This window comes from Mustela erminea, chromosome 3 (assembly GCF_009829155.1).
Source record: "Mustela erminea isolate mMusErm1 chromosome 3, mMusErm1.Pri, whole genome shotgun sequence".
NCBI lineage: Eukaryota > Metazoa > Chordata > Mammalia > Carnivora > Mustelidae > Mustela > Mustela erminea.
Genome location: NC_045616.1, coordinates 150,668,063 through 150,689,539, shown reverse-complemented (window position 1 = coordinate 150,689,539; position 21,477 = coordinate 150,668,063). Strand labels below are relative to the sequence as shown.

At 41.8% G+C, this 21,477-nt stretch overlaps 1 protein-coding gene across 2 annotated transcripts in view; it reads left to right on the top strand.

Moving 5' to 3' along the window:
• The window catches only part of BASP1 (brain abundant membrane attached signal protein 1), a 54,828-nt gene extending 38,756 nt beyond the window's left edge, over positions 1-16,072 (top strand). For both annotated transcript variants that reach the window (XM_032337726.1, XM_032337724.1), the window contains exon 2: positions 14,487-16,072. In XM_032337726.1, the coding sequence (XP_032193617.1) occupies positions 14,496-15,161 (666 nt within the window). In that variant the 5' untranslated portion in view covers positions 14,487-14,495 and the 3' untranslated portion in view covers positions 15,162-16,072. The remainder of the gene's footprint in view (positions 1-14,486) is intronic.
• The last annotated feature ends 5,405 nt before the right edge of the window (positions 16,073-21,477 follow it).

Below are 21,477 nucleotides of genomic sequence, written 5' to 3'. Positions count from 1 at the left end.
ACAGACCCGAAATGCTAGAAAGATAACTATTTCAGATGCTCATGATTTAACATTTACGGTGGAAAGATCTTACTGAGATCTTAGTGAATCTTTTTTCTGGAATAAATCACACTGACCATACTCACTTGAAAGAAAGTGATGTGGATGCAGAGTCTGGGCGCACTGTTGGACTTGGATTTGCCCTCACTCCTCTTTCTCTTCCTCCCCATCTGTCTAGTAAATAAACTTGGATTTTTTGACTAACTTTCTGACTCTTCCAGAACCTTGAAGTATTAGTGATTTCTCCTCCTTGTTGCTACTTGAGCTTCTTTCTTTATTCTTTTTCTTCTCCCATCTCCCCTTAGGTATTTGCAGGTCTTCCCAGTCCTTGTAAACTCCATCTTGACAAAATTGCAAATTCTTGTCTTGACTTCTCCCTTCCTTGAGCAGCACTCTTTGATGTTGACCATTGTGGGTGGTCTGTGGCTCCTCCTACACTGTCTGAGCCCTTCCTAAGAGACCTTTGCCTCACCCCTCTACCTGGGTCACTCCAGAATTAGCAGCTGACAGGTCATCACCAGATCAAATTGCACAATTTCTGTCCTATCTCTGTTAACCTTTTTGCAGCTGCACAGAAAACCTCCAGGCTGCTTCTTAAGGTCCTCTGTACCTTTGCTTTCTGAGCCGTAGACTTTTCCTTCTTTCCCAGCTACTTTTAAGAGCTCATGTTCTACTTTCTGCCACCTAAATACCAACATTCTGTTAGACGACCCTTATAGTTTTATATTCTACCACCACCCTCCCCCCCTCCCCTCCGGCCCGGTAGATACATCCTCCCCATCTCCTAAATCTCCAGAGGGATTTCTTAAAAATCTCAAGTGGACCTTCCTGGTTTTCACATACATACTTTCTACAATGCCATCTTCACAGATAGCATAGCCATCTACAGATAGCATAGCCATCTTTCAAGGCCGTTTGTCATGGCTGACCCCTCAGGTGAGGCAGCCTTCTTGGGTTCAGTACCCATGTCCAGGTGGGTAATTACATAATTGTCCCAGGTGAGCTGTTCACCTGCACCCTGCCTTCGTTTCCTCAGGGTAAAGTGGAGGTAGTAGTAATTCCTTCCTCCTAGGATTCATGAGGCAGCTATAATGAGTTCATATACACAGAAATTAAATAGTAAGAGTTCTAGGTAGAGTAAGTACTGTGTGTGTAAGTGCTTTCCGTATTTCTACCATCTCAGACCCCTTTTTCTCTATAAAATGTTCCTGAGCCCTGACTGGGATGAAAGGCTATCTTTTGGGGGAAAACTGTTGTTTTTCACTCTCTTAAAACACTTCACATCCTCTCATTTTAATTGTCTCTGTATGTCTTCTCTCTCCTGCAAGGCTAGAGGAGGCATTTTGTTGATTTGTCCCTGTGCATGGCTTCTTATACTTGTTTATACTTCAAAAAGCTTACTTTTCCCATTAAAGTCAAGTCCATTTTTCTAGAATAATTTCTGAACATCTGAAGTTTTAGAGGCCTCTCTGCATGTTGGATTTTTTTTTTTTTAAAGATTTTATTTTTAAACAATCTCTGCACACCCAACGTGGGGCTAGAACTCACAAACCTGAAATCAAGAGTTGCACGCTCTACCTACCTACTGAGCCAGCCAGGTGCCCCATCTGTTGAGTTTTTGGTGAGCGATCTCCAAAGATAACTTGAAGATGGTTCTAGTCTGTGCTTCATGAAGGAGGATAATGGAGAGGTCACTTGTGGTTCATTTTCTTTTGTAGCTGAGACTGTTCTGGTTTTGTAGGTCCAACTCTTCTTAATCAACTCTTTGGTGGGAAAATTGGGTTGTAAAACTATGAGTGTGTCTGTCCTTTTTTCCAAATATTTCTTGCACATTTTTATAATAACACTGCACATTTTTATAATAACACTTTTTGGTGCTTTTTATTATGTTGGGAATAAATCATCTTAAATGTTGTAGAAACTTGGGACATAAGTTTACAATTCTTGTTACAGTTCCCTGTCCCCAGAGGACATTCCCATCACCTCCATGCTGGTGATGTTACAGTTGCTGAATAGAGGCTTTGACTGAACCAGATACCAAGAACAGTAATTTCAACAGTGTATATTATCACCAGGCATTGATAAAGCCTCACAGCAAATCAGCTGTGACCAAGCGCACTCTGGTAGGAATACCAAAGACGCACATAGGCTACAGGGTCTTTATTTCAGTTTTTCTCTTCTGGAATAAAAGTTGTGACTATTTAAAAGAAAATGAACAGTCATTTGTTGATACTCAAAATTGTTGGACATAACCAAATAAATGCTCTCGTTCCTCTCTCCTTACTGAATAAAGCTTTTGAGTTTGTATTTCTTCGTAAATTCTTTCTTAAAGGGCCATTTCTCACCCCCGCCTTCCTCTAATCCTAGCATTTGCTTCCGCTGGATTTGGCCAATAACTTGGATTTTCTTGTGTGTCCGGAGTCATTATAAACCCAGTTGGTCTCCTGAAGAGTTCATTTGCAAATGCAATTCACAAGTCAGCTCTGACTTTTTATAGGTTCCTTAAAAATATATATATATATATATATATATATATATCTCAGTACTGGATTGCCTTGAAGCTTTGCAGCCCTGAATTCACAATTGCTTGTTCAAGGATACAATGTTCGTACGCTCTGGCCATACATTTACCCTTGTCAGGAAACATTGATCCTTTCTCAGCATCCTTGTGAAGCAGATGTATTTTCTTCTGATTGTAAAATGGAAACAAAATAAAAAAGAGACTGGTTTGTACTGGTCCCATCATGAAGCAGCAGTCAAAGCAGGAATACCAGTCCCATTTCTGACCTACTGTGGCATTGTTGTTTTGCTGTATGGATAGAGTCGTCATCTGCATTGCAATCTGTTTGCAGTCATCCTTAAAATTCCTTTTCTCTTGGTTCTAGGTGAAATGGTAAGTTAATCCACACTTGCATTTTCAAAATCAAAACTTGGCAGTGGATGGGACCTTTGTGCGATTCAAACTGTCCTACAGAGGAGATGCTTAGGTATTAGAGAAGGAATACATAAATAGAATAGTGTGTGAAGTTGTAAATACCGTAACTTTGGGGTCATATGGGAGAAAATTTATATATATTAGCCTTTTTTTTTTTATTTGGTTCTCTATACCAGTTAAGTATACCAGTTACTTTCATTGTCCTAGAATTACAGTGGTGGTGTTCATTGGCACAGCAACAAAAGTGTGAAAATAATGCTAATAAGACATGGAATTGGGTGATACCATGGAGTATGTAGTAATTGTAGAAAGAATACAGTGCATGTAGGCCCCCGTGGTTTTGAGGTGGTTAATGCCTGGAAACTGTGTCATCATGCAAGGTTGCATTTTCTGAAGAGGGACAGTGCTATAATCAGGGCGTGCATTTTTGTTCCAAAGACTGATGGATATAACCAACACTGTGCTACTGAAATAAAGATTCAAAGATCACAAGTGGTGACTCTCTGCATATCAGAACATCTAAAATTCAGTAAGTGGGCAAAGATAAATATTAATAGTTAAACTACCAATAATTTTGTTTGCCACCAAGGTGCAGACGGATTCTTGAAAGCTGTTTGGACATGGTGGGAAATGAGCAAAAATGGGTGAAGGGGCACAGGGGATACAGGCTTCCAGTTACTGGATGGGTGAGTCTTGGGGATGAAAAGTACAGCATTGGGAATATAGTCAGTGGTATTGTTAATCGTGTTGCGTGGCGGCAGACGGCAGCTACACAAGGGATGAGCACAGCTAATGTGTACGCTTGTCGAATCACTATGTTGTACACCAGAAACTAATGTACCGTTGTATATCAGCTATCAACTACAATGAAAAAAAGCATCTGGGAACTGTGAGGCATTAAAAAAAAAAGGTTTTTCAATTAAAAAAAAAATACAGCAAAATAGAGATGAAGTGTCCCCCACTATGTAGAGGAAGAAAGCAAAGCTTGGGAGAGAGGAATTCATCGGGTGACACAGCTACCCCGAAAACACGCAGTCCATTTCTTATCTTTGAACTCTGTTCTGATGGCAGTGGGACTGTGAGGGTGAGAAGAATGTTCTGGAAAAAATAAAAAGCAAGCAAGCTATTAGGATGAATCAGGTGTCCGGAGGGACTCTCCTGGGGTGGCTGGTGGGCATGTTACTTAGACTGGCCTCAAAGGACTAAAATGTCGAAGTCAGCCCTGCTTCTTCTTCTGCTTAGAACTCCTTTTGATCTAACATTTCTCTTTTTCTCTTTCACCTGCACCCAACCAGACTATTTGGGAAGTGTTTAATTTCAGGGACTAAAGACAGAAACCCGACATTTCACTGGGAAGCCATAGGAACAGCTCCATCGTGGCTAAAATAGTGATAGATGCTCTCCAGGTAGAGCTGTGCCTTCCTTTGTTTTAAAACACTGGCAGTTTTTCTTGACTGAAATCGAAGATGGTTGGGATGAAGCCATGTGTTTTTCCTTGGTAGCAGCCATATAGGATTTGGGAACCTCAATTCTGGAAGAGGGAGAGCTGTCTTCTGTCTGTGGAGGCTGTTGAACACTAAGTCACATCAGGGGTTCCGCTCACCACAGCAACTGGTGTCTGCCAGATTGTGCTCCTTTCTGAGCACCAGAGAACAGAGGAGCTATTTTAAGGGGCTTCCTGATTTAGAAGGCCTTTGCTTTAGCTTCCGTGCATAATGGAGTCAAGGTATAAATCCTGTACAGCTGGGTGTTCTCATTCTTAGGTGCCCTGGAGGTGTCCTGCTAGGGAAGTTTGCAGGACAGAACATTTGGCTTTAGTTTCTGTAAGTTGAAAATGCAGAAAGATATTGGATCTGGTGGAGGAGTAGATTTTCAGAAAAAGCATTATATGGAAGCTGGAGAGAGACTTTATTCAAAATGAAAAATGTTCTGTCTTGCCTGTCTCATTCGCTGTCGCTCTAGCTCTCTCTTTCATGTGAAGGTAATGAATCTTGGCCCTTACTGTGTTTAAAATCACCATGACCTCATGCTGATACTCCCAAAGCAGAGTTGGCATTTAATATCTATACCTGGTCTGAACTCTTTCCCGACTTACAGACTCAAAAAAAAAAAAATCTTCTAAAATGTTGCTTTCTGGTAGTTTTGTAAAAGTGGTGGTATGTCCTGGTTTTGTCTTGTGTGAATTTTCCATGACAATAAATGTAGAAATGAATTATCCCCTAATTGGGGGGGGGGCTATTCATGAGAGATGTCGTAGATAAAACTGTTTAATGAAGTTATGAGCATGTAAGAGAATCTAGAAAAGATCTGGACCTTTACAAACAAATTGAATTCTTTTTCCCCTTGGAAGAAATGTTCCATATATCTGTGCCCAATTAAAAATAAAACAAACAAAAATGGTTCTACCCAAAGTAAGTGGTATAATTGATTGGTGACGGTAGTGCTTATGTGTTAAGCTCTTCCGATTCTCAAAGAAAGGAAAAGAGAAGGAGTCTTCAGAGAAAACCTTCAACTCCCGCAAAATGTAGACCATTTTTTTAAGTATTGGACAATCTTAATATTTATTCTGTCTCAAGAATTAAACATACGTTTTTCCATAAAATTCAAGATAGCTTCCCCCCCGCCCCCATGAGATCAGCCTAGGTTTAAGCAGAATTGCCCTGTATATTTTAAATACCTCTTGCCAGCTCTTGGATATGAGGGAGTTCGTGGTTAGGAGCTTGAGAATTTTAGCACTTACTGAAGAAGAAGTGAATCTAATCACTGCTTAGATCATTTTTCTCACCCGTAGCAAGTGGGTGAAAACTGGTTTCTGGCAGACAAAATAGATTTTGTCAGGAGGCCACACATGACTAAGCGCTTAGTGTTAGTGTCCTGTGAAACAGTATAATCTTGCTTTAGAAGGAAGGCAAGTCCTCCATTTACACTGAGCAGTGTTCCTGAAGCATTTGCAAACGCTGTTGGTATCAGCTAATTCTGGATGAGGCCATGGGGATGATGGCAAGAAAATAATTTTATGTTTTACAAACACTTTTTTAAAAAGATTTATTTATTTCAAAATGAGAGAGAGAGCAGGGAAAAGGTCAGAGAGTCTTAAATAGACTCTGCACTGAGCATGGAGGGCCATCTTATCACCATCACCATGGGGCGCCATCTTATCATCTTGAGATCATGACCTGAGCCGAAACCAAGAGTGTGACTGCGCCACCCAGGAGCCCTATAAATGCTTTTTATATACAGGAAACAGGTTCTTTAATTAGACTTAGATAACTACTGAATTTATATATATTTAAGTAAGCTCTGTACCCATTATGGGACTTGAACTCATGACTCTCAGATCAAAAGGCACAAGCTCTACTGACTGAGTAGCCAGCCACATGCCCCTGGATTTATATATTTGAATGGTTTTCACATGACACAGGATGGGATTAGGAAACTGTTTAATTTGGCCTCTCGGGCTTGGTAATCGTTTTATGTCAGTGTCTTTCTATTTAAGTCACTGACCTTTTTTTTGAGGGTTACGTACTGTTCTAGCAAATTGGACCCAAGAACTCTTCCCACATGGTTTTTCTCAATATTTCTACACAACACTTAACTGAATGTCGTGTTAGCTTGAGGAACTTGTGATAGATCCTCTGTAGACTGACTTAAATTCTGTTGAAAAGATAGTTTTCAGTTATCTTTAGCATTGCATAAAAGGGAAGATGGCTAGCATTTGATCATTTTTAGAAAATGCTCCTTCTTAGAGTGTGACACAGGGCAAATCTTGCCAAGCAGGACCACCAGTGGTTGGTAGATGACCCATCAAAAGTAGGTCAAGGGGAACAACAGAGTATTTTCTGTAAATAAAACACTACAAAATAGTTCTGCATGAGCCAAGCCAAAGAAACATGATTTTTCAGACAGTTATGTCTTTATCTGACATGTTTTCAGTGTTAAGTTCCATTCCCACTCAATACTTAAGAGATGAAACATTCTGAAAACATTTCCTAATGTAATTGAAGGGGCGCCTGGGTGGCTCAGTCAGTTAAGCCTCCAGCTCTTGATTTCGGCCCAGGTCATGACCTCAGTATTGTGGGGTTGACCCCGAAAATGGGCTCCTCGCCCAACAGGGAGTCCACTGAGATTCTCTCACTATCCCTCCCCCTGTTCTCTCTCTTTCCAAAAGAAATTAATCTTTAAAATAATGGAATTGAAGATACCAGAAAATACTTTTTGATAAATATTTGGATTTATAAAAATAAAATTTTATTTCTAATTTTTAACAGGCTTCACATATGTTGAAATTACTGTGTATTTATCATATAGATATATATAAGGAAATCCAGTTATATCAGTAAAGCCAGCTGATTGTCGATTTCATCTTCAGGGTGCAAGATGGTGTAATTTTTTATGGTAAATAATTCGCGGGCATTCGAACTTGATTGTCTTAGGATGTTCCCGCTGCTCTAAGAGAGTACCATAGACTGGTGGCTTCTAAACTACAGAAATTTATTTCTCATAGTTCTGGGAGTGGGGAGTCCAAGATAAGGAAGTAGCATGGTCAGGTTCTGGCGAAGATCCTTCGCTGAGTTGGAAAATGCCAACTTCTTGCTGTGTCCTTACCCTTATGGAAGGGGCTAGGGAGATCTGTGGGGTTTCTTCTAAAAAAGGGCACCACTCCCATTCATGAAGGTTCCACCCTCAGGACTTGAGCACCTCCCAAAGGTCCCATCTCCTAGTATCATCACCTTGGGCAATAGTTTTCAACTTAACAAATTTTGGGAGGATACGAACATTCAGAATATTGAGCATAACACATTTTTCACACACATTAGTATTTTGTTAGTGTCACAAGCATTCATAAAATACATACACACACACACACATAACATCCCCCACCCCCAAGAATGAACTTTAAATATCTTCATTTTACTGAGTAGGAAATTCGAGACCCAGAGGGGAAGGTGATTTGCTCACAGTCTTAAACAAATTTACTTACAGCTGGGACCAGCACTCAGCATACTTGCCATTTTTAGCAAACTTAATATTGAGTGCTGGGTGGTTGGTTTTTGACACGTCTTAGAAGATTCATAATGTATTTAATTTTTTTCTAAATGACATTTGTCCTTTGCCTTTCCGCCTTTATTTTCTCAGACTAAATTTTAATTCAGAGGCTATGCTGAAAATATATTTTTTTAAAGATTTTATTTATTTATTTGACAGATAATCACAAGTAGGTAGAGAGGCAAACAGAGAGAGATTGGAGGAAGCAGGCTCCCCATGGAGCTGAGAGCCCAATGTGCGGCTTGATCCCAGAACCCTGGGATCATGACTTGAGCTGAAGGCAGAGGCTTTAACCCACTGAACCACCCAGGCGCCCTCAGATTGGTTTGTTTTAAGGTAAGAAAATTGTAAGTGCGTATCAGGAAAGTTTTGGGTGAGCTGATCACATCAGAGCACACACTGCAAGAATTGTTGTTGAATGAATTCTGGATTGAATTCAGCTTGTAGAGAGGTGATTCCGAGCTCCGTGTATCCTGGCGGTTGTGTCTACAAAATAAATACGATTTAGATGATTTTCGGTGGCTAAGGAACATCTTCCATGTTCCTTGGCAGGCTTCCTAGAGCAAAAGTAAAAAAGAATTCAAGAACTCTGTAGGGGAAATCATATCTATTAGAGTATGTTGATTACAACGTAACCTTTCAGATGATTTCTTGCCATTAATCCCCCAAAGAAATTTTTCATGTTAAATTTAAGTGCTCAAGAGTCATTCATTTTTTTTAGGTTTTCTATAGTGGTGATATATAGGATCACTATATATATATATATATATATATATATATAATGAGAAAAGAAAATATGGTACCCAACTTAATAGTTGCACATTAGCTTGAAAACAGGATTTTGTTTTATAAGAAAAAGGATACTTGGGGCTCCTGGGTGGCTCAGTTGGTTAAGCGTCTGCCTTCTCCTTAGGTCATGATCCTAAGGTCCTGGAATCGAGCCCCCTCTCTCTTGCTTCTCCTCCCCCCTGCTCATGCTCTTGCTCTCTCGCTTGCTTGCTCTCTCAGATAAATAATATCTTAAACCAAAAAAATGCTTGTCAGCTTTAAGGCTCAACAGAATATTTGCTTTGAGAAAGAATTAAAACCCGATTTTTAGTCCATTTATTATTTAACTTCATGTACTTATTTCTGAGGCCAAAACCTATCACCTTACCTGGTCTACCTAGCTAGGGAGTTGCTTTTTTGTGTGTCTTTCTCCACCTGAAGATGTTAGAGAAACACACCTTTGGAATTTTCATGAAAGTTCCTGAACACACTGTCCTTTATTAGGAAAAGTCATTAGCTGCCAATAAACAGAGGCAAGTTGTGTCAGAAATGAGTATGTAGGGGCGCCTGGGTGGCTCATTCATTAAGGGTCTGCCTTCCGCTCAGGTCATGATCCCAAGGGTGCTGGGATTAAGCCTAGCATCAGAGGCTCCCTGCTCAGTGTGAAGTCTGCTTCTCCCTCTCCCGCTCCCACTACTTGTGTTCCCTCGCTCACTGTGTCTCTGTCAAATAAATAAGTAAAACCCTTCCCACCCCCACCCCCGGCCCAAAAAAAGAAAAGAAAAGAAATGAGTGTGTAGTGTAAGCTAACAACAGGGAGGTGGTGGATACGGATATGGACTCTGAGTTCCCTGACCCAGGAGAACCATTAGAGAATCAGCACCATTGGTCCCTGCTCTACTCTTTCATGGCCTCCCTTCTGGACTCCCACTTCCTACGCCAGGTTTCTTTGATCAGTGCACAATGCCAGAGTGACCCTCTCTCTCCTCCCCCTTCACCAAAAAGCAGGACTTCAGTTTTTCTGAATATTCTTTTATATCCAATAGAATTAATTAACTAGAAAAAGGTCTGGTTTTCTAAGAGTGGGGCAATAAGTACAGGCCAGCTGTGGGACCCAAGTTAGGACCTTCAAAATATTAAAGTATTGGTACTTTATACAAGAAAAAACTCCTCTGCAGAAAGTTGGAAAAAAGGGGAGGGGGAGGCATTTGAGGGTGTTACCTCACTCCTAAGGAACTGAAGTCTAGCTTACTAGCTAAGATGTGGTCAGGCTTGTTGCCTTGTGCATATTTAATAGGCAGTAAATGAGTTTCAACTGCAGAATTTGGGTTCTATCTTCATCCTCATGACTGAAATGGATTTTCCCTTGTTTTTCTGGAACAAATGAAGAGGTCGTGGGAAGATGAAATACTTCTTCTGTGGTCGCTCTAGTATCAGCTCAAATTTGGAGGATGGAGATTTGCTGGCTAGTCTATAGTAGACTAATTTACTGTTGGCAGCATGGTGACGGCATATAAATGCACCAGCTTCCTTTCTACGTACACTCAAGTCAGCAGGCACAAGCCTGGGATACACATAGAAAAAATGTTCATGATGACACTTAAATATTTTAAAATATTCTTTTAATTACAGCGCTTCTCAGACCTGATCATAGAGCTTGTGTGTTCCGAGCCCATGTTCTGCCATTCTCTTGGGATTTACGAGGGTAGAACTACCCAAGAATTGCAAAATTAAATGTTGGGGAAAGGAATTAACATTTATTGCAGGCCCATGAAATGTCAAACATTGTCCTGATGCCTCATGTTAAATTCTTACATGGTTGACATTTTGTGCTGTACAGGAAATAAGAGGACAGAGTTTAAGTAGACTTGCCCAAAGATTCAGGGCAGGTACACTGTGGAGATGGGATTCATAGCAACATGTTATAGGAGTCAACCATGAGGCAACATGCAAATAGTCCATGAAATAATTCTTGTCCAGAATTTTCTAGATTATACACAGTGAAGTTCTCTCTCTGTTGTTGTTGACTGTTAGGTCTTCGTGTTGGCATAGAAAATAACTAAGTCTGTAGTTTTGGTCCTTGTGGCATCAGATTCTCTTGTAATTTTAAAGGACAGCTCTGGAGTTTGCTTTCTTTTGACATGTTTTAACTACAAGATCAACGTAAGTGTTGGGTTCTTATATCATCAACACATGGAGCTTAGTTCAGTCCATCAGTGTGGGTCGTGCTTAAGTGGCTAGTGAGTGTCCCAGATGTGGAGAAGTGCAAAAGGTAGTCTCAGCCTTCACTGTAGCTCAGATTGAGGTTTAAGTGACTTCCAAGGTGGGTTATTTGTTGCTGGGTTTTTGTTTTTTGACTGCCTTTTTTTTTTTTTTAAACCTAGATGTTTGAACTTAAAACTTTATATACCAGCTAATTTCCTTCAAAATTAGAAATAACAGATTCGAGAGAAATGGTTAAAATCTGTGCCCGTTGCTCTCCTTACTTCTTACGGATACAAAGCTCCACTGACAATGGGGTGATGACAAGGTTAGGGGCAGAGAGTACCTGAAGTTCTGTGTTCATCATTCACTTGGTGATGTCTTGAGTTCTGAGTCACCCCACATCTGTGTGCACCAACCTTGTGACCCAGGGTGGGTAACTCCTGAGATGAGCTCTGTCCTGTTACCGGCTTGTTCATGATGTTCCCTTTGACCTCCTGGATGATGCCTTCTCACCTTATTTCTGTTGGATTTGACCTTTTCCTTACGATACTGCCCCATGAACTCTGCTAGTTAGAATTTCCATATGGGTAAAATGAGCGTGCTAATGGTAAATTTACTACCTTATGGTACTGTGGAGAAGATTAAATAAAATAATTTAGTAATGTGTTTAGGATTAGGATTGTGCTTGACACTCAGAAAACCATTAATAGATGTTAAATTGCATATAGGCAAGGTTTTCACCCATATTATCTTGGGAAAAACCAGACTACCTTGCTTTTCCAGGGTTCTCGTGGATTCTATAAGCCTGCCTCTGATACCCCACTGCAACTTCTACAAGAAAATTAGCAAAAAGCAGGGGTATTTATTAACTTTGTGTTTGAAAAACAGATAAGGATAGAGACTTTCTTATTTACAACTTGATGATATGTATTTATTTCCAAACCAGAAATGAATCGCAGCTGGGCCTAAAGGATAGAAAGTGTCCCTCACTGTGTTTCCAAAAACCAATTTTAGTAACATAGATTTTAGGTTTGTAAACCAACATTTCTTTAAGCCTCTGGGGATGGCCGTATAGAGTTTCTTGCTGTGTGTGTCAGAAAGAGGCACTCCTGTTATGTTCAGAATGCACACCACATTTACACTTTGTCTTCTATTCTGTAATTTGTAAGTTGGTGTATGGTTTTCTACTGTAGAATGGGAGAATATATAGAAAGAGCAGAGCTGTCAGGTTTTCTTGTTTCTTAGCTCTAACCTAATGTACCAGAATAGACCTCAAGTTGTCAGAGCTGAAATTACTTTTGACATTCCTGCACACTGGCTAATTAACTGAGTTATAAACTATTTAAAACACTGGTCCAATTTTTTTTTTTTGTATTTTCATTTTTGCTTTGTGATTGCTTATAAGATTAAAGTATATTTAATTGTATTTTACCATATGTATTTGCCCCCACTTCTGAGGGAAAAATAACCCAAAATTAAGTCAAATAGAACCCATTGGGTGTCTGAAGTGGGTTATGACCAAAAACCATTCCTTTTTTTTTTTTTTTTTTTTAAGAGATATGTAAGAGAAATTCTTTCAGAACATAATAAAGGCCTTCCTTCAGACTTGGAACATTATTTTGGTCATCTTTCTGCTTACTGCTTTTTTTCTTCCTCCAATGTTAAAGGCATTCCAGACAGGAAATTCACATACAGGGTAGAAATTAGCAGATAGAGACAAATTTTGACTGAAGAATAGCGCTCTCCTACCTAACACCCAGCTTTTAAATAAGATAAATGTAGATTATTTCACTCTCATGAATCATGCATGTTTCCAAGAAGTGTAAAGAATAAAATTTTCTGTTCTAAATGGATGACTTAAAAAAAAAAAAAAAGGTTACTGGTCAATAAGAACTTCATAACTCAACCCAGAGTCATCCTTCACCTAGGACAGAACCAGGTCAGCTGTCACTTGTACTCCCCTGGGCCCCAGGGCAAGGCTCTCTCTCTCCCCTGGTCTCTTCTTAATTGTGGGGACTAAAGAATACTGGCATCGGATCTCTTCCATGCTTCATCAAGGAGAAGCAACAGATTTTCCTCTGAAGAGCAATAGTTCCCGGGAGTTCCCACTGATATATGATGGTATCAAAATGCACTTGAAAATAAAAATACCGTGACTGTGTAGTTCTGTCAGTGTTTCTAGAATGAATTTATTATTTATAACTTTAGGATTTATTATGTATTTGGGTTCATTTTCATACCAGAGGAGAAAAATCAAGGATTCAAATACAACTGTAGTTTCTGATGTCAGAATCAAAGGCCTTCAAGAAGTTGGGGAGTTCACCTGGAGTAAAAAAGTCTATTAATGACCATTTTATTAGTTTGAATTCTAATCCGGTAATTGACCATGAGGGACATTTTTATATTGCTATAGAGTATCTTTAAAGCCAGAAACCTCTAAAAAAGCAATGAATACAAGTCTGACACAACTAAACAACTAAATGTAGCTAGAGACACTGTCTAGGCTTTTCGTGTTTGGGGCGACAGTTTTCTTTTAACTGGTCCTGCTGCACTAAGGAGATAGGCCAAATACTACTTGCCTTTGGTCTTTGAAGCGATGTGCGCTTCTGTGAGCAGGAATATGAATAACGGAGTTTCAGAGGAGCTTGTAGTTTGAGACTATTTTCTAGAAATTTGGGATTGTGCTTTCATCAACAGCTGTGCCATTTCTCGGGAAAGTATTTTAAGATTGTGAAGGCTTTTTCCAGCTCTGCCGTGGATCTAAAATGGCTGCTTCTGCCATTTTGCACAGAAGTGCTCCGGCTTCTCTCCGAGCCGCCCGTCAGAGGGCACCTCACACGCACACACTGCTCCGCTGGCCCTTACCATGGACAAGTTTAGTATCTAATCACGGATTCGTTGCTCTGCGTTTATTCTGTCTTTGCTTGCTGCGGCTAGACACGGTGTACTCGAGCTCTTTTACTTTTTATGATGCACTTTTTTAAGAATTTTGTGGCAAAAGACCGTCCACAGCAGCTTGAGCCCGGTCGCCATGTTGGAAGCGTCCCCTCCAGCAGCTCGCTGAGCTCTTGGCTTGGGAAGAAGCAGTGGCCGCCTTCAGTGTTCCTGCAGGCCAGCGTCGCGGTCCATGCCGGCCCCTGAAACAAACTAGGGTAGACTTGAGGGCGTCTGAGGGGAAGTTTCTCTCTCCCGGTCGCGCAGGCGGGGAGGCCCCACGTGCAGGTGCAGGCCGATGCGGGCTGTGGGGCCGCGGGTGGGCGGTTCCCCGCCGGGCCTCCCCCGGGGACGAGGGCGCGCCGCGCTACCAGCCCTGACGCGCGCCGCCGTCCGGGCCGGGTCCCCGCGAGAAGGCCCCGCCCCCCCGCCTTGCCATCACCGTGGGGGGTCGGAGTTCGGCCCGGGAATGGGGGCGGGGGGTTGGGGGCCCCCGGATCTCCCGCCCGAGCCGGCAGTAACCCGTGTCCGTGTTGTGCCCTGTTGTGCTGTGTTGCAGAACCGCAAGATGGGAGGCAAGCTCAGCAAGAAGAAGAAGGGCTACAACGTGAACGATGAGAAGGCCAAGGACAAGGACAAGAAGGCCGAGGGAGCCGGGACCGAAGAGGAGGGAACCCCGAAGGAGAACGAGACCCAGGCGGCCGCCGAGCCCGCGGAGGTGAAGGAGGCCAAGGAGGAGAAGCCCGACAAGGACGGCCCGGACGCGGCGGCCGGCAAGCCCGAAGACAAGGAAGGCGACAAAGACACGGCGGCGGCCGCCAAGGAAGACGCCCCGAAGGCGGAGCCCGAGCAGACGGAGGCGGCGGCCGAGGGCAAGGCCGAGCCCCCGAAGGCCGAGCCCGAGCCCGCGGCCGGCGACGCCCCGCAGGCGGCGGAGCCCGAGGCGCCCGCGGAGGCCAAGGCGGATGACAAGGGCCCGGAGGCCGGGGAACCCACAAAGACTGAGGCTCCCGCAGCTCCTGCCGCGCAGGAGACGAAAAGCGACGGGGCCCCGGCTTCAGACTCAAAACCCAGCAGCACCGAGGCTGCCCCGTCGTCCAAGGAGAGCCCGGCAGCCACGGAAGCGCCCAGTTCCACGGCCACGGCCAAGGCCCCGGCCCCCGCAGCCCCCGCAGACGACGCCGCCGAGGCGCCCGCGGCCAGCGCCGAGCAAACCGTAGCGGTCAAAGAGTAACACGGACACCTCTGAGCCCGGTCCCGCTCCCACCGCTGTCTCTCTCTCTGTGTCCTCTCTCTGTCTCTCTCTCTCCTCTACTAACTCGTTTCAATTGGAAGTCATGATATGTATTGCCCAAGGAAATAAAAAAATAATAATAATAATAACTAAAAAGGATGCTGTCCCATCGAGGGAGGGAGGGGGTGGGGAGAATCCAAATAGTATTTTTGTGGGGAAATATCTAATATACCTTCAGTCCTCGTTCCCAGTCAGTCCTGGATTTTGAAGATCAATGTCTGAAAGTGCACATCTTCCGCACCGACTGCTGCCACACGCCCTCCGCCGCCAAGATCCGAACGTTCTTGTCTTCTGCAAGCGGGGGTCGGGAGGGATGCGATTGATTCTGCCCGCGGGGCCTATGCCAAGGCAATCAGATCTTTATGAGAGCAGTATTTTCTGTGTGTTCTTTTTAATTTACAGCTTTTCTTATTTTGATATTTTTTTAATGTTGTGGATGAATGCCAACTTTCAGACAGCCCACTTAGCCTGTCCACGTGTGTATCTTGATGCCAATACTCCATTCTTCCTCCCCAGGTATTTTTGGGAGTAACAAACATTCTCTCATCCTACTTAGCCTCCCTAGATTTCTCATGACGAGTTAATGCATGTCCGTGGTTGGGTGCACCTGTAGTTCTGTTTATTGGTCAGTGGAAATGAAAAAAAAAAAAAAAAAAAAAAAAGTCTGCGTTCATTGCAGTTCCGGTTTCTCTTCCATTCTGTGTCACAGACACCAACACACCACTCATTGGAAAATGGAAAAAAAATAAAAATTAAAAAAAAAACAAAAAAAATGTACAATGGATGCATTGAAATTATATGTAATTGTATAAATGGTGCAACAGTAATAAAGTCAAACAATTAAAAAGTAACGAAGACTATGGTTTTCTTTCACCACCCATCCTTTCCTCTGTAATTACCTCAGTAGAGAACAGAATGCTTTGTTGGACCTGTTCCTGGTGGTACTTGGGTAGAAAGCAGTGCGCTCCTATTTTCTCGAACATTCTCTGTTTCAACAATTAGCCGGTGGATCCGCGTCTGTACACTACCTTGGAGAGGCCAAACTGAAAACTGACTATGGCTATGGATAGGCACACTCTAAAAATGGATGTTATTAATTTACTTAGAACAGATATTTTGAATAAAACAAGAGGCAATAAGTGGAGTTGAAGGTTGGAAAGAGAATTAGAGGATCTTGTAGAAATAACCCTATGTACATGCATTGTGAGACCACTGATGATGGTGATATTTTAGCCCATTACTTAACCATATTCCTGCAAAGCCTGGAAAGGGGACCCAAGGGCTCTGAGGAGGCAGAAGAGCACTGTGAGAACAAGCATGAAACTGGACCTCATAGTGGCCCTGTCCTGGTTTTGTCACTAATGACATATGGCTTCTAAGTCACTAACCTCCAAGCCTCCCTGTTTTAACTACAAGAGGGCGAAGGCTTTATGATGGCTAAAGAAAGACTCCTTTCACTTTGGAAATATTTAGTAGTTTGTGTGTACACCTGGTGACAATTTTATAGGATGGATGTTACGTCACCTCCATTCCTTGGTTTCTCCCCCAGAGCTTGCTCGGATTCCGTATTCTGTAGTTGGGGAAGAGCATGGAGAACCTGGATAATTTTTACTGAGTGTGCACATCGATCTGGAACATAAAAGGAGAAATGGTCTCTTGGATCTCTTGGTAGTCACTGGGTCTTTTCTAGTTGGATTCTAGAAACTACATCTCAGATGTAAAGGTCTTAAAAATGAACTCAACCCTAACAATAAAAAGTTTTTTCGTGATTGAATCAGATAAATGACAGATTTTGCTGGGGAGTGGGATTGGGTGGTAATCTGTAATAAATACAGTTCCACACTCTAACATAGAAAATTTTCTGGAGAACATGGGAAGGGTCAATACACTGGAATTAATTCCCAAAGAGACATGAGGGATACAGTGACTGCAAATGAACCTGGTCCTGTTCCTATGGGTTCAAGAACTTGGCTCCAGTTATTCAAGAACTTGGCTCCAGTTAACCAGAGTGGTCTGTAGTGATTACCACACCTAACATGTTGGCAGTGGGTCATGCTGGAACAAAAAATCGTGAAATTGAATTCCGGGCAGATACAATGAGTGTTGGGGTCAATTCATGTCTATTACTGCCTTTGGCACTTCTGGTTCTTGTTTCTATAGTGAAATGAATTTGAATTCTTAATGCTTGAAAGCACAGCATACAAGAAATATGTAAACACCTTAACCACCAACCACCTGTTTAGGTAAGGAAAATGGCAGAGGAATGTCCAGGTTGTTCACAGTGTGTCCTGGCAGATATAAAATAGCCTGGGGGCAGGTTGCTAGTGGTGGGAAGAAGAGAACAGATTCAGTGAACCCTGGAGGACATTTAATATGGTTACTAATATTAAATGCTGTGCATTTCTTACAGATAAATGTGATTGGTGGAAGTGAAACATTACACATTCACTGTGTTTTCATCCCTTCCTTTGAGTTAAAAATTTCACTGGGTTTTTTGGTGATCAGAACAGTCAAATCAGGGACGGCTGGCTGACTCAGTCGGAAGAGCATGTGACTCTTGATCTCAGGGTTGTGAGTCCCATGTTGGATGTAGAGATTACTTAAAAATCTTAAAATCAAATCAGCCTCCTGGGTTAAGAGTTATCACTGTAAATCACTGTTTAGGGGTAAGTGAAACTAAAGAGATGTTTCCTCTGTTGACATACACTTCGATGTGTTGGGTAGGTAGCATATGGGAGAATTAAAACCTGAGCCAAGTATGCCTTTTTTTCCCTCCTAACTATAAGAATTATGTTCAAACAATTAAAGTCATCAATGTGGTCACCAAAATTAAGTCAGACTTGAACCTAACTGTGGTTCATGTTTCAATTCTACCATACTTAGGCAAACTTAAGATGTCTGAAATCATATATTCAGCAGAAAACATTGTATGTGTGGGAGTAATTGGCTCAGCCAGGAAGGGAACAATTGGGCAATCCATATTAATTTTGGATTAACCCAGATTATACCCGCCTCATGAATAATCCAAGCTGAAGAGGCACACAGGCAGTGCTTAACAGGCAAGTTAGCCCTCTTCGGAACTCACCACCTGTTTGGCCCATGAACTCATGAGTACAACCACGATGAAGAATGGAGGGTTCCAGGGTCTAATACTCGTTGGGGACCTAATGTGTATACTGTAAGGAGGAAACAGGAATTGAAATGAACTTGTCCGAGGTTACCAGCTTTGTCTCTCCATCTTGAAGATCCTGTCTAGGGGCTGACATAGCCTCTGCCTGATGGAAATGGACCCAAATCCCAAGAGCTGGGGAGAGCCAGGCATTCCAGGGTAGGCCTTCCTGGCCTCAACCAAGACCATCTTCAGCCTGGCCCTGTTGATCGAGGCAGAGGTCACACATGGCCATGATCCAAGAACAAAATTCACCATTCTTGGAGAATCTTCCAGTGGGGTCCAGACCCAAGGTCTAGCGTACAGGATGGAATTGATGGCCAGTTCTGGTGCTGACAAGATCTAGACATTCTTCAGCTCCCCAAGTTGGGTAAATTGGTAAGTGCCAGCAGCTATACAAAGTTCGTTTTCATTAGGCCTCCTGAATCCACAATTTTCTTCAATGAAACATCATGGTGTATTGAAACATGCTATCTTCACTGAAACATACAGCATACCACTTAATGTCTGCTGTCAAGGGTTGGTGCTGGGACACACATCTTAGGTTGCTACTTTACCGATAGAAAGCTGTGATACACAGCCAATCTCAGTCAAGTTTCATCTTTGGGGACAAAACCTACTGTTCATAAAATGTACTATTTTGGTGATCAACTACTTGTCCCAAAATCAATGAGATTAATCTTCATTCTTTTGATCATTATTTTTAACTAATTTCCTCAATATTAAATGTTGGATGCTCAGAAGGTAATTTAAGAACAGGCCAAATAACACTATCACTATAGTTGTGAGGTTAATCAATAAAGTTTTTATATGCATCCTCATAAAGGAGGCAACATTTGCCTCATTTTAGCTTACAGTGCTTTTGGTCTGCCAAATAGTTAATATTTTAAACATTTAGTTTAGAGACTGCAGTTTTTTAATTTTTTAAATTGAATTTAATTTTAAATTTATTTTTACTATTTTATTTTATTCTTATTATTTTTTAAATTCTCTCTGCTACTAGAAAAGTGAAAAGGGCAATGCAGGGAGTTTTTCATGAAGAAACATATCTTCGGTTTAAAAAAAATAAAAGCTATACCTTACCCTGAGCCTATACATTTCATGTCTTTTTTCTTTCTTTTTTTTTTTTAAGATTTTATTTATTTATTTGACACAGAAAGAGAGAGAGTGCACGAGAGAGCATAAGCAGGGGGAGCTGCAGAGGGAGAGGGAGAAGCAGGCTCTGTAATAAGAAGGGAGCCCAAAGTGGGTCTCCATCCCAGGGCCCCAGGATCATGACCTGAGCCAAAGGCAGACGCTTAACTGACTGAGGCACCCAGGGCCATCCCTCCCACCCATTTAATGCCTTTTTAATGATAGAAATTTTACTAATGTATGAAATCTTGAAGTCCCAGAAACCACTGTTTTGGAACATTTCTCTGAGTCTTTCTCAGTCTTCATTTTATTGACAGCAATTTTCTTTATGAAACTGTATTCTTCTATCCACATACAGACTTAAGTAAAAAGAGTGAGTATCTTCTTGGAAAAGAACCGTGATCTTTAAAAAGATACTCTTAGGGTAACTGTACACACCAAAATGAAAAATCAAATAACAATATCATATATCTCTCTCTCGTGTACACTTGACCTTCATATTTTTTAAGTCCAAATATAACATATGTTCCTCATTTTTTTCCTTTGAGGGTGGTTTTATGTTTCTCCTGAGTTTCTCTCTTGAGTCCAGAAGGTTCACGTTTAATATCACTCATTTATAAATTAATTGGCCTCATATAATGTATCCATTTCTTTTGTGTTCGCTCCCTCAGGCCATTGTGTTAAATTGTCAAATGACAAAATGGCGAAGCCATGCGCGCCGATTTGGAATCATAGAGAGTGCGTATTTGTTTTCCTCACATCTGTTCTTGCTGACAGAGCTTAAGAGGGTAGGAGTAAAAGGGGCCTCAAGAAAAATGCTGTTTTGGGGACTTCTCATCTGAAATATGATTTTACATCTATTTCCGGATTCTGAAGCCTGATGGGCGAAAGATTTATACGACCTGAAGAGAAACCAGAGTATAAGCCCGACAGGCTATAGGCTTCCCTAAAGCCGTGGGTGGAGAAACGGAAACTAAAACTTCAAAAAAGAAATCTATTTCTTAAAATCTACATGCTGATAAATTTTTAAAAAAAGTATGTTGAAGACTGAGTTCCAGTACTAGTAAGAAAGTCTTATGACTGGCAACCTCACTATCTTTTGGCTTTTTAAGCTATGAATGTATTGAAGTAGAAAATATCTTGGAAGAGGCACCGAAGACTTGCCTCATAATAGAATAAATTAATTCTTAATGTCGCCTGGATTGTAGTTAAGGGGCACACAACCAGAAAGCCAGGCCCATCGTGTGGTTACTTAAAGGAAAAGCACACTTTTTTTTTTTCTACCTTGAGGTAGATACATTCCCTTGTAATAAAATTTTGTTCACAAAAAGAATGGGGGAGAAAAAAACAAAAACAAAAACAAAAACAAAAACACAAAATTAAAAAAACAACAACAAAACCAAAAAAGCCCCCAAAACAAACCTTCTAGCTCCTAAACCTTCTAGCTCCTTGCAATTATTCATGCCAGGGAAAGACCACATTTCAGTACTTTCCTGACAGAAACAGCCCTGTTTTGAGATTCGCCCGTGGAAAAAAAAAGGGGACGACGTGTCTGATGACAACGGTCTTTTGCGCAGGGTCGGGGCATTTGATCTGACCCGTTACCCCGGTAAGGGAAGTGACGGAAGCCCCAGAGCAGCGGTGACCAGCCTTCACCCTTCTGCTTCAGCTCAGACATCCAAGAATAGAGCAGCCTCTCCGCCGGAACCACCCACTGCAGGGTACCGAAGTCTGACTAGTATGCAAATTCCCTGGAGGCTTCTTTTTCTCTCTTTCTTTCCTTTTTTTTTAGGCGCATATAATGGAGACTGTATTTTGCTTGCTACCTATTCAGTTGCCTTCTCTGGCAGGAGCTGAAATTGTCTTGACATTCAGAGCAAATTCTACTTTTTCAAAATAAAACACACACACACACACACACACACGCACGCGCACCCCAAATATCACAATTTG